This window comes from Canis lupus, chromosome 2, assembly GCF_048164855.1.
Source record: "Canis lupus baileyi chromosome 2, mCanLup2.hap1, whole genome shotgun sequence".
NCBI lineage: Eukaryota > Metazoa > Chordata > Mammalia > Carnivora > Canidae > Canis > Canis lupus.
In genome coordinates, this window is record NC_132839.1 from 60,428,682 (window position 1) to 60,441,501 (window position 12,820).

General features: G+C 43.4%; 1 protein-coding gene across 10 annotated transcripts in view; it reads left to right on the forward strand.

The window, feature by feature from the left end:
• The window catches only part of KIAA0232 (KIAA0232 ortholog), a 94,041-nt gene that overhangs the window by 33,846 nt on the left and 47,375 nt on the right, over positions 1 to 12,820 (forward strand). For all 10 annotated transcript variants that reach the window (XM_072802736.1, XM_072802741.1, XM_072802767.1 and 7 more), the window contains exon 2: positions 3,055 to 3,553. In XM_072802736.1, the coding sequence (XP_072658837.1) occupies positions 3,323 to 3,553 (231 nt within the window). In that variant the 5' untranslated portion in view covers positions 3,055 to 3,322. The remainder of the gene's footprint in view (positions 1 to 3,054; positions 3,554 to 12,820) is intronic.

The window sequence follows — 12,820 nt, forward strand, 5'->3', positions numbered from 1 at the left end:
TTTGTGGTTCTTTGCTTTACCATTTGAATGGTTTTGTTGCAGGAAGCCTGGGTATCACTTTCTTCATGTTTCTGTGTTTAGAGTTCAGTGAACTTCTTAGATCTTAGTTGTTATCAATTTTGGGAAAATGTTGGCCATTATTTCTTCAAATATTTCTTTGTCCCCTTCTCTTTCTCTTCCAATTACACGTTAGGTTTCTTAAAATTGTCATACAGCTTGCTGAAGCTGTATTAATTTGTTCCTTTCTCTCTGTTTCATTTTGTATGGTTTCTTTTGCAGTGTAAGACTGGAATCTTTCCTTCTGAAGGGGTTAATCTGCCATTACCCCCATCCTGTCTGCTTTTTTCTCTCTGACATTGTAGTTTTCATCTGTATATGTTTGACTTTCAGTCTTTATATCTTCTGTTCTCTGCTCATTAATTACATATATGGCCTTTAGTCATAATCACTGCTTCAGAATCCTTTTCTGCTAATTCTCACTTTTGTGTCAATTCTGAGTTGGTTTCAGTGAATTTATTTTTCTCTTCATTTCTATTTCCTTTATGCCTGCTTGTCTGCATGTCTCCTTTTTTTATTGGATTCCAACCATTATAAATTTTACTTAAAAAAAAAAAAAGATTTATTTCAGAGAGAGCACAAGTTGGGGGGGGGAGTGAGGGGAGCAGGAGGGAAGTCTCCAGAGACTCCATACCAAGTGGGGAACCTGATACTGGACTTGATCCCATCACCATAATAAGATCATGATCAGAGCCGAAACCAAGAGGCAAATGCTCAACCAACCAAGTCATCCAGGTGCCCCTGAATCTTACTTTTTAAGATGCTCAGTATTTTTTTGTTCCTATACATTTCTTGAGGTTTGTTCTGGGACCATAATGAAATTAGAAATACTTTGGCCCTTCAGGTCTTCCTTTTGGTATATATTAGTCACACACTGTTCTCTCTAGGGCTAATTCCCCTACAGAGTCAGGGGTGTGTCTCTGAATTAGTTGGTTTTCAACTCTGGCTGGTAGGAAACAGCACCATCCCTGGGCATGCTGAACATCAAGTCCTATTTCCTTTTTTTTTTTTTTTTTTAAAGCTTTTATTTATTTATTCATGAGAGACACAGAGAGAGACATAGGCAGAGGGAGAAGCAGGCTTTTATGCAGGGAGCCTGATGTGGGACTTGATCCCAGGACCGTGGGATCACGCCCTGAGCCGAAGGCAGATGCTCAACTGCTGAGCCACCCAGGCGTCCCCAAGTCCTATTTCCTTCTAGTTTTCTTGATGATCTTCTCCTGTGATCGGGGAGTTTATCACATGCATGCCCTGATTAGTACTCTACTGAATTCTTAAGGCTACTCTCTGCCGATCTTAAGTGCTGTTTGCTGTGAGCTTAAGCTGCCTTAGATCTTTCATCTAGCGCCTTCAGCTGTTGCTTCAAGTCTGTTCTCCATCTAGGTTGATCGTCATTGAATGAGAACCAGCATGTCACCTTGCTTCAGGGGGTGTTCCCAGAATTCAGTGTATTGTTTAATTGATGATCTCTCTGGCATCCGAAGATTCAGTCATTTTAAAGAATTAATGAAATATGTTTTAATTTTGAGAGTCAGCTGGAAAATTTCAGCAAGTGAAAATTATAGAAAAACATTTACTTTATCTATTTTCCATAATTCAGAAAAGACTGTATGGTAGAGAAAAATTTTGAAAATAGAATATACGTTAACAACTTAATATAGTAACTTAGTCCTATGGTAGATTTGAACATTTTTCTTTAAAGTCTGTAAAAGTTACTGTGTAGTTATTCATGAAATACAAGAAGTGGAGTCTTAAGTCTTTGGGGAAACGTCTTTCAGACTTGATACTTTTACTAACTAATAATACCTTTAATTTTTTTTTTTTTTTTAAGTAGTAAGAATGTGAGTAGGGTAAGGGGCAGAGTGACAGGGGAAAAAAATCTCAAGTAGACTCTCCACTGAGCAGGGAGCCTGACATAGGGCTCAGTCTCTTGACCTTGAGTCCATGACCTGAGCCTAAATCAGGAGTTGGAAGCTTAACCGACTGAGCAACTCAGTGGCTCCTAAATCACTTTTGGTAACCCTCTTATTGTCTGCTAAAATTCATGCAAAAGCTGAGTTGATGAGATTTACTTGTCACTGTGGTAGTTTTCATCTTCTGGTGGCATGAGTGATTTAATAAGGCCGTTGTTAGATTAGTTTGACATATTGAAAGTAGGTTAACTTAGGGGAAAAAGCTATTAAGAACATGGCATCTATCATAGCAGTAAGCAAACCATCAGCCAAGGTGTAAAAGAATAAAAGTTACATCAGGTGTAACCATACAGCCTGGTGTGGCTATGAGCCAAATACATGTTTTACTTTCACTTTTATGAAATAAAATAGTGAGCAGCCATGCAAAGCTTGTAGCTATACGAAATGATTGATTACCTTTATGAAACCTTCACTTTAAAGGACTAATTTTTAACCATTGTTTAAATGAAATTACTATTCAGCTGCTTGCTTCTGCTACACTTAAAAATGAACTAGTGATTTGTTACCATACAAATTCTTTCAGCATTACAGAGGAACAAAATTTTATTAGCCCGGTGTCTTGAGGTAGCAGAATAAACATTGGTTTGATTGAGTACAAGCACAACAATGTAAATTTCTGAGTTTTCCTTTCTTTTAAATGATGTAAGCTTAAAATTTTGAAATATCACTTGACTTGGGATCCCTGGGTGGCGCAGCGGTTTGGCGCCTGCCTTTGGCCCAGGGCGCGATCCTGGAGACCCGGGATCGAATCCCACATCGGGCTCCCGGTGCATGGAGCCTGCTTCTCCCTCTGCCTATGTCTCTGCCTCTCTCTCTCTCTCTGTGACTATCATAAATAAATAAAAATTAAAAAAAAAAAAAAAGAAATATCACTTGACTTAAAATGTCAAACATGACAGCAAAAAGAAATCCATGTTCAAAGACATCAAATTTCAGTAAACAGTTCATTTGAATTTTTCCAAAAGATCAGTAATTTATATCTTTATATAATGTGTACCTTTTTTTCTCTCTCTCATTTTTGTAGGTTCTGCCGGAGACTTCCATTTGGCCTCAATGTGAAAATAAAGTAGAAAATCACATCTGCGTGTGTATTGCTGTCAGGATGTTGATTCACTGGTCATGCCTGAAGAGGGAAATTCTGTTCTAATGGCTGACTGCCAGCAAAAATAGATGCTTATCCTAGATGTCAAGCATCTCTCCTTTTTACTGGAGTGAAAATCCCCTCCAGATACCAACAGAACATCAACTGCAGAAAATGCTTCACATTTTAAGGATGTCAGCAACCTAAATTCATGCGCCCTATCTGTACAGTTGTTGTGGATGGTTTACCATCTGAAAGCTCCTCAAGCTCTTATCCAGGCCCCGTATCTGTTTCTGAAATGTCTCTGCTTCATGCTCTGGGCCCAGTGCAGACCTGGCTGGGACAGGAGCTGGAGAAATGTGGCATTGATGCCATGATTTATACCCGCTACGTCCTTAGTCTTCTGCTGCACGACAGCTATGACTACGATCTGCAGGAACAGGTATTTCCCTACCTTATGTGTTTTGTGACAAATCCTGATTGTGTCTGCATGTTTGCATTTCTCTTCAGAGAGCGCTTTGGTGCTCCAGAAAAGCTTGTAGGCTGCCAGCGTTTACAAACTCCTAACCTATTGGGGAGCGTTATGTGACTGGTTAGTCCAGCTGCTTTCTCTGTACTTAGATTTTCTCAGTATGGACCACGCTCTGGCTCAGACTCTAGATCTTGTCCTGGGCAGTGAGGGTTTGGTGACCTGCTGCCTTTGAGTAGTGCTCCTTTCTGTGGGTTAGGAGCATCACACATTATGACCCAGCATCGTTCTCACTCAGTTATACTTCTTGACATTCCGGAGTTTAATGTTTCATTTTCATGTTAAACTGCTTCTTAACCGAAGTATGTGTTATAAACCAGTGGCCCTAGAAGCTGGGTAAAAGCACACAGTGTAGCCTTAAGTCATTGTGGATCACCCCATAAGTCGACCATTATACATTTTATTTGATTTCGGTGCTGAGTTGGAAGTGAGAAAGTAAGCAAATCTAGGATCTGTTTTTTTTTTTTTTTTTTTAAGATTTTACTTATTCATGAGAGACACAGAGAGAGAGGCAGAGACACAGGCAGAGGGAGAAGCAGGCTCCATGCACCAGGAGCCTGACGTGGGATTCGATCCCGGGTCTCTAGGATCGCGCCCTGGGCCAAAGGCAGGCGCCAAACCGCTGCGCCACCCAGGGATCCCCCAAATCTACGTTCTTGAGAGAAAAAGCCCAATTCCAGTTCCACTCTCCAAAAGGAGCTCCTGAAGTGTGGCCTGCCCAAAGGGCAGTACAGTTGTCACCAGTGACCACAGGAGCTCTGGGTGACTTTTGTGTGCAAAGGTCACACGAAACAGTGTTTTGTGGCTGCTTTTGTTGTTTCAAACCATTGTTACTAACACTGAAAGCAGGAATAAAGTTTCATTAACAGAAGAAAGTGGCTTTGGCCTTCCAAACCACAGAAGAGCCTCCAAGTACTATAAATACAGCATTTCACCACTGTGTTTAACGTTGGTCACTCACCAGCTGTATAGAGTGTGTTACTGCTGTTGTTCCTTATCCTTTCTGGCGGACATAGCCCTATTTTCCCTGCTTCTAGGTTGCTTACTGCTTTGGCTGCTGATAATTAGGTTAGTGTTTTCAGGGTGTTACATATAACCTAATCCGAGAATATGTTATATTGGTAATCGCTCTTTTATATCATTTCCTTACTAAGGCTCTTATTATTTTCCATCATCTTCCTAGTAAATGTAAAATATATATATGTTTTTTAGGGGCAAATACAATGTTACATCTACAAACATAGAAGAATTTTTATTTCCAGGAATGAGGAAGATACTTCTCTTAACTCAAAAATTGTGTACTCTTAGGATTATGTGTTAACAGTATCTGTCCAGAATATATTATTAATGCCAATAAGTTTCTTAGCACCAAGTATTTATGTACTGCATGCTGTAGAACATTAAGAAGGGAACGAAACATGGGCCTACTGTTAAGATTAGAGTTGACATCTCTCTGATGAGATGTGTTTGTGATTCCTCTGGTTCCTTTCTCAGTAGGGCTTGGGGTTCAGGGGCAAGGCAGCTCTCTGTCCCCAGTGTTCGATCCTCCTTCCAGGGTGCTGCCTCATTTTTAGGGAGCAGGACAGATAAAGATTAGTGAGAATAGGGGTACCTGGATGGCTCAGTGGGTTGAGTGTCTGCCTTTGGCTCGGGTCATGACCTAGGGTCCGGGGGTCGAGCCCCACCTTGGGCTCCCTGCTCAGCAGGGAATCTGCTTCTCCCTCTGCCCCCCTCCCTGCTCCTTCTTGTGTGCACACACTTGTGCACTCCCTCAAATAAAGAAAATAATAAAAAATAATTAAAAGGATTAGTGAAAACAGAATGTGTTTGGAGTTGCAAGGAGACTCCAAAGGGAAATAAAGGCTCCTAAAATACTCTTCCCTCAGCCCAGTGCCAAGTCCCCTGCTGATGGGGAAGGTCAAATTGAAAATGATCCTTGTTTTAAATAAAAGATGACCTGGGAGGTCAGTTTGCCCTGGATGTTACCTTCCCATGACTCTGGGGAGGGATGCACTCACTGTTCCCCCAGGAAGAGAGTCTGGGTGTAGAGCCGAGGGCAGTCTCCCCAACAGGAGGAAGAGGAGTGGATGGCCTTGCCCACCCTCTGTGATTCAGACACTGGTTCACAGTCCTGCTCCCTGGGTCACATCGTGATGGCCTAGCTCCTCGTTTGGAGGCCAGAGGACTTGGCATTTGGGTGTCTGTTTCCTCAAGGCTTTTTGCAGCCTCAGTCCGTAAGTCTAATCTTGACTTAGAAATGGACAGTTTTAAGGCTATTGCTGCAGCTACCAGCATTACCTGCCTTAAATGAGGGATTACATTTAATCCCTCATTTTTCCTAATCTTGGTTAAAACAAACACAGGAGCTCCTGAGTTCTAAGAAACCGGTTTTGTACATGACTTTGGTCTCTGCTGCCCAGAGTGGGTAGAAAGAAAGGCTAATCAGTCCTGGGCCTGTGAGGTGGAATAACCAGTAGGGTTAAGCACCAGTCTCCGATTTGAGCAGTTATAAATGCCGTTGTGGCATCACCTGGTTCCTGAGCTGCCCTAGAGAGCAGCACCTCCACTGTGGATGCTGGGGATGTGCCACAGTCTGTTTCCCTGAATTCTTCCCTCCCTCCCTCCCTCCCTCCCTCCCTCCCTCCCTTCCTTCCTCCCTCCCTCCCTCCCTTCCTCCCTCCCTCAATTACCATGCTTCAGTAAGTGCACCCTCCACTAATCAGGAGCTCAGCTGCATGTCACTTTTAGATGTAGGTATAAACCTGGGTTCGAACCTGCCTTGCAGGGCCCCGTGGCCCTGGGCATCCTCCTCTGCTTCTCCCCACCCCCCCACCTTGAAGCTGTGTCATCTGCTTCTAAGCCTGGAGTCTCTTCTGGAGAGCTGCTCATTGCAGTTATTAGAAGGTATTATCTTTCCCAGTAGATTATAAGGTCCTTGAGCATAGAAATCATTTTTTAAAAGATTTTATTTATTTATTTGAGAGAGAGAAAGCACGAGCAGGGGGTGGTGGTAGAGGAAGAGGGAGAAGCAGACTCCCCACTGGGCAAGAAGCCTGTCGGTGGGACTTGATCCCAGGACCCTGAGATCATGACCTGAGCCAAAGGGAGACACTTCACCCACTGAGCCACCCAGGCACCCCCAAATATTCATCATTTTTGTTTTTGACTTTTTGTGAAATAATTTCAAACATCAGATGACAAGAAATAGGGCAAGGCACTAGGTGCATGCTTCACGCAGTTACCTGTTGCTCATATTTTCCCATTTTTGTTTTATTTCTTTTCACTCCTTGTGGTTCTCCTTGACCCCAAGAAAATTGGCATGTTTTTTTAAGAGTGAACTTTCTCAATTGGAGAAGGACAAACATAATATGGTCTCATTCATTTGGGGAATATAAAAAAATAGTGAAAGGGGGGATCCCTGGGTGGCGTAGCGGTTTGGCGCCTGCCTTTGGCCCAGGGCACGATCTTGGAGACCCGGGATCGAATCCCACATCGGGCTCTCAGTGCATGGAGCCTGCTTCTCCCTCTGCCTATGTCTCTGCCTCTCTCTCTCTCTCTGTGACTATCATAAATAAATAAAAATAAAAAAAAAAATAGTGAAAGGGAATAAAGGGGAAAGGAGAAAAAATGAGTGGGAAATATCAGAAAGGGAGACAGAACATGAAAGACTCCTAACTCTGGGAAACGAACTAGAGGTGGTGGAAGGGGAGGTGGGTGGGGGGTGGGGGTGACTGGGTGGTGGGCACTGAGGGGGGCACTTGATGGGATGAGCACTGGGTGTTATTCTATATGTTGGCAAATTGAACACCAATAAAAAATAAATTTATAAAAAAAGAGTGGGCTTTCTTAGATAGCCGTGTTACAGTTATAAAATTCAGGAAAATTAACATCAACACAGTAGTATAGAACATCCGTCAATGTTCCCTTTTTATCTGTTGTCCTAGTAACGTCCATCGTCGCAGCTTTCCTGTCATCTAGGATCCCATTGGAGAACATGCACTGACTTCACTGGTTGCTCCTCCTGGCTCCTTTAATCTGAAATGGTTCCGTATCTTTCCTCTGTGCCTCACGATGTTGATATTTTTGAAGATTACAGACTAGCTGTTTTTGAGGAATATCTTCTAACTTTGTGGTTGCCTGACGTTTGCTCCTGTGTAGAGTCAGCTTATGTGTTGCTGGCAGTGACATTCCTTGAGCGATGTGTTGATGGCAGTGACGTTCCATGAATGATGGTGCTCCCTTCTTTTCCTTGCACCGTGGCAGGTGCCCATGATGTCAGTCTGCTTCATGGTGTCAGTGCTGGCTTTGGTGATGTCTGCCAGGTTTCTCCAGCGTAACCTGAGCATTCTTCCCGTGTAATCAGGTGACCCATGCAGAGAGACTGGCACTTTCACCGTACCTAGATGCTTCCGCCTGAATCACCTATAACTGATGGCTGCAAAGTGGTGCTTTTTTTCTAGCTTTGTTTCCCCTCTACTTTTAGTAATTGGCATTCTACTGGAATGCCTTATCTTTTTGAGATCGGTAGCCTTGTCATGTAGAGAGCACCGGGCGCAGTGCCAGCCATGTGCTGTAGGGACTGCCTTAGTCAGCCCTCATACCACACCTTAGTCAGCCCTCATACCACACCTCTGTTTTCACTTGTGTGGAAGTGGGCACTTGGAGAGGTTAGGTGATCTGTCTGAGGCCCACAATAATGAGTCAGGATGTAAACTTGTGTCTGTCAGACCCAGATCACATGCCCATTTTTAATATTAGTTTTATTGTTTTTGTTTTCATATATAATAAATACTGAATGAATAACATAACACTCAGCTGTAAAGGCAAGCTTTAGAAATGATGTGGAATTGATTTACCGTTTTTTACTGTACTTGTGGTTTGTAGAGAGGGGAAACGTTGCATTTGTTTTTGTTCACATTTGAATTAGGAGTTGAGTCCCTACAGAGTGAAAGTGGGTGCCATGGCAGCATGCATTGCCCAGACATTCAGAGCATTAAAGTCTCTGTTAAAATAAATTTGAGTTAAGTTGTTTTAAAAAAAATAAAATAAAAGCATAAATATATATATATATATTTAAGTAGGCTGCTGCAGAACCCAGTGCAAGCTACCTGAACCCCATGACCCTGAGATCAAGACCTGAGCTGAGATCAAGAGGTGGACATCTAGCTGACTGAGCCACCCAGGTGCCTCCCCAAAATATTTTCTAGTCTTACTTAAAATTGGCCAGCAGGGAAGCTCCTCAAAACCGTAAATAGAAGGGGGAGTTTACTTTTCCTGCTCAGGGTTGTGCTGGATTGATGGTCAATAGCAAGTTCCTCATAGTTTGCCACGAGTAGGAAGCGTTATTTTAGGAAGATAGGCCTACCTTTCACTACCCCATTCTTAGAACCCTACACATACTTGGTTTTCTTCTATAATTAAGTAAATCAAGACTATCATCCAAGAGTTTATTAAAACATTTATGTCTTTAGATATTAATGTTCTCAGCATCATGAAATCTTTACTAGGAGCCTTTTTTTTCTTTTTAAGATTTTATTTATTTATTAATGTGGGGGGGAGGTGGCAGAGACACAGGCAGAGAGAGAAGCAGGCTCCATGCAGGGAGCCCGATGTGGGACTCGATCCTGGGTCTCCAGGATCATGCCCTGAGCCAAAGGCAGACACTCAACCACTGAGCCACCTGGGTGTCCCAAGGAGCCTTTGATTATCACAGAAAACCCAGCTTGGACTTACTTACACAGAAGTGGTAGTAGAGACCAGCACACCATGTATTGCAAGGCAGCCACAAGTCAGAGTGCTCACTTTCCATGCCCTGTACCTTCTCAGCGGCCCTGTGCTCTCTATCCTGTAGGTGGAGATGCTTACACATAGTGGCTCAGTTCCTTGCTGAGGGTCACACAGCTAGTCCATTTGGGAGCGTTTATTGGTTGGTTGGTTGGTTGGTTTGTTTGTTTGTTTGTTTATTTATTTATTTATTTATTTATTTATTTATTTATTTATTTATTTATTTTCATTTATTGGTTTAAAAGGTTGGAAATGTCCAGGGGTACTCAGCTGGTTCAGTCAGTGGAGACTGCGACTCTTGATCAGGATTGTAGGTCTGAGTTCCATGTTGGTTGTAAAGATTACTTAAAAACAAAATCTTGGGTCACCTGGGTGGCTCAGCAGTTGAGTACCTGCCTTTGGCTTGGGGCATGCATGATCCTGCTGTCCTGGGATCAAGTCCTGCATCAGGCTCCCTGCATGGAGCCTGCTTCTCCCTCTGCCTGTGTCTCTGCCTCTTTCTCTCTCTCTGTGTCTCTCATGAATAAATAAATAAAATCTTAAAAAAAAAAACTTGAAATAAATAGATAAAAACTTGAAATGTCCAGAGGCTACGGCTGGCCTCAGTGGCAGCTTGACCTGGGGCCTTCTGTAGTCTCTGCCCCACTGTGAAGCTTTTGTCTTATCTATTGCCTTTATTCTCAAACACACCCTGCCCCCCCCTCCCCTCTCCACTGTAGCCCCAGACTCCCACCCTCATTTGTGTGAGCACAGCAGGCAGAGCCGGGGCTCCTCCTGGTAGGGCAGCTTGGTCATTGCCCCGATTCCTGACCCACCTCCCAGGAGGAGGGGACACCTGGAGCCATAGGGACCAAGAATTTGAGAGGATGCTACCCCAGAGGTAGTCTGGGGTAATTAGGGTGCTGAGCTGTCAAAAAGCAGCCCTCTGGGCGCCTTGGTGGTGCAGTCAGTTAAGTGTCCCACTCTTGATTTCAGCTCAGGTCTTTTTTTTTTCTTTTTTTAAAGATTTTATTTATTCACAAGAGACACAGAGAGAGAGAGAGAGATGCAGAGACACAGGCAGAGGGAGAAGCAGGCTCCATGCAAAGATCCCGACGTGGGACTTGATCCCGGGACTCCAGGATCATGCCCTGGGCCAAAGGCAGACGCTAAACCGCTGAACCACCCAGGGATCCCCTCAGCTCAGGTCTTGATCTCAGGATCGTGAGTTCAGGCCCCATATTGGGCTCTGTGCTGTATGTGTGGCCTACTTAAAATAAATAAATAAAATTTTAAAAATCCTTTCAAAGTACCTGCGTACAAAGTGGCATTTACTTCTAAAATGCTTTTAAGTTTGGGGAAATGTTCTTTGGTTGTACTACATTCTGAGACTTGTGTTTGAAACAAATGAACCATTTGTAGTGATATTCAGTCGTCATGATTTTGTTCTTTTGTTTTTTGAAGGAGTTTCATCTTTGTACGCTCTTTCATGATCGTCCTTAAATCTGTGTGATTGCTTTAGGTATTCTTATGTTAAATTTTTTTAGTTCCAGATAGGGAGCAACCATGGATTCTGCACAGAAACACAAGAGGATTTTTTTCCTTCTGCTTTTGAGTACGTAATGACCAGGGTAGTAATGAATGGGTGAATATTCACAAAGGTCATGTCTATCTAATAACACTGAGATAGACAAATAGCACATTGTACCATCGACACAAGCCCCGGTGTGCCCTACAGCTTCAGCACGCTCCTCGTGTCTGGAGGAGAACCCAGCAGTGTGGCCTGTCTTCCGCCCCTTCTTTTGTCCCTTATTTCGGGGCAACTGGCACCTGCCTCACTAGCAGTTTCTGTCCAGGCCTGAGGGCCTCCCCCAGCTCCACTGCTTTCTCTGTCTCTTAAAGGGCCCTGGGCCTCAAAAGGGTACATTTCCCAGAGGAGAAAGCAGGCTCCGGTGTCTGTTCCCCTGTGCCGGCAGCTGCCCTCATCAAGGACGAGGACAGTTGCCCCTCCTTGTCTTTTCAAGGCCTGGATACTTTTGCAGTCTCTTAATGTTTCAGGACAGGTGTTATGTGTTGGTTTGGTTTTGTATTTTATCTGGCTTTTCTGGTTAGGCTGGGCAGGGGAGTTGGTCTGCTGCCAGTTACTTTTTTTTTTTTGGTAAAGACTTTTTTTTTTAAAGATTTTATTTATTTATTCATGAGAGACACACAGAGAGAGGCAGAGACACAGGCAGAGGGAGAAGCAGGCTCCATGCAGGGAGCCCGATATGGGACTCGATCCTGGATCTTCAGGATTAGGCCCTGGGCTGAAGGCGGCGCCAAACCGCTGAGCCACCCTAGCTGCCCGTAAAGACTCTTTCTTTACAGTAATTTTGGTTCCCAGTAAAATTGAGAGGAAGACATTTCCAACATAATCCCCTGCCCCACACATGAAGAGCCTCTCCCATTATTAACATCCCCACCCAAAGCAGTACCTTTGTTAGCAAATCTGCACCAATACGTAATTACCTGAAGTCCATAGCTTACGTTAGGATTCACATTCTGTGTTGAACATTCTCTGGGTTTAGACAGATGCATAGTGAGGGACACGTATCCATCATCACGGTATCCTGCAGAGTGGTTTCCCTACCCCAAACATCCTCCCTGCTCCACCTGTTCATCCCCCTCCCTCAAGCCCTGACAGCACTGATCTCTTTACTGCCTCCGTCATTCTGCCTTTTCCAGAATGTCCTTTCACCTAGTAATATGCATTTAAGGTTCTTCGAGATCGTTTTGTGGCTGGATAGCCCGGAGCTTTGTGACACTGAATAATATTCCATCATCTGGATAAATCACAGTGTACTTGTCTATTTATGTACTGAATGACATCATGTTGTAGCACATGTCAGAATTTCCTCCTTTTAAAAGATTTTATTTATTCATGAAAGACACAGAGGGAGGCAGAGACACAGGCAGAGGAAGAAGCAGGCTCCATGCAGGAAGCCTGATGTGGGACTGAATCCTGGGACTCTGGGGTCACGTCTTGAGCCAAAGGCAGATGCTCAGCCACTGAGCCACCCAGGTGTCTCACAATTTCCTCCTTTTAAAAGGCTGTATAATATTCCACTGTAGGAATATGCCACATTTTGCTTATCCATTAGTCAGTGGACATTTGGGTTTCTTCCATGTTTTAGCTGTTGAGAATAATGGTGCCATGAACATGAAATAGTATCTCTTTGAGACCCTGCTTTCAATTTTTGGGGGTTATGTACTCAGGAGTGGAATTGTTGGATCATACGGTAATTGTTTTAAATTTTTTGAGAAACTGCCAGTAGCTGTACCATTTTACATTCTCACCAACAGTACACAGGGGTCCATTTTCTCCACAAAATTACTCAATTTCATTATTTTCTGTTTTTTTTTTTTTTTTTTTTTTTT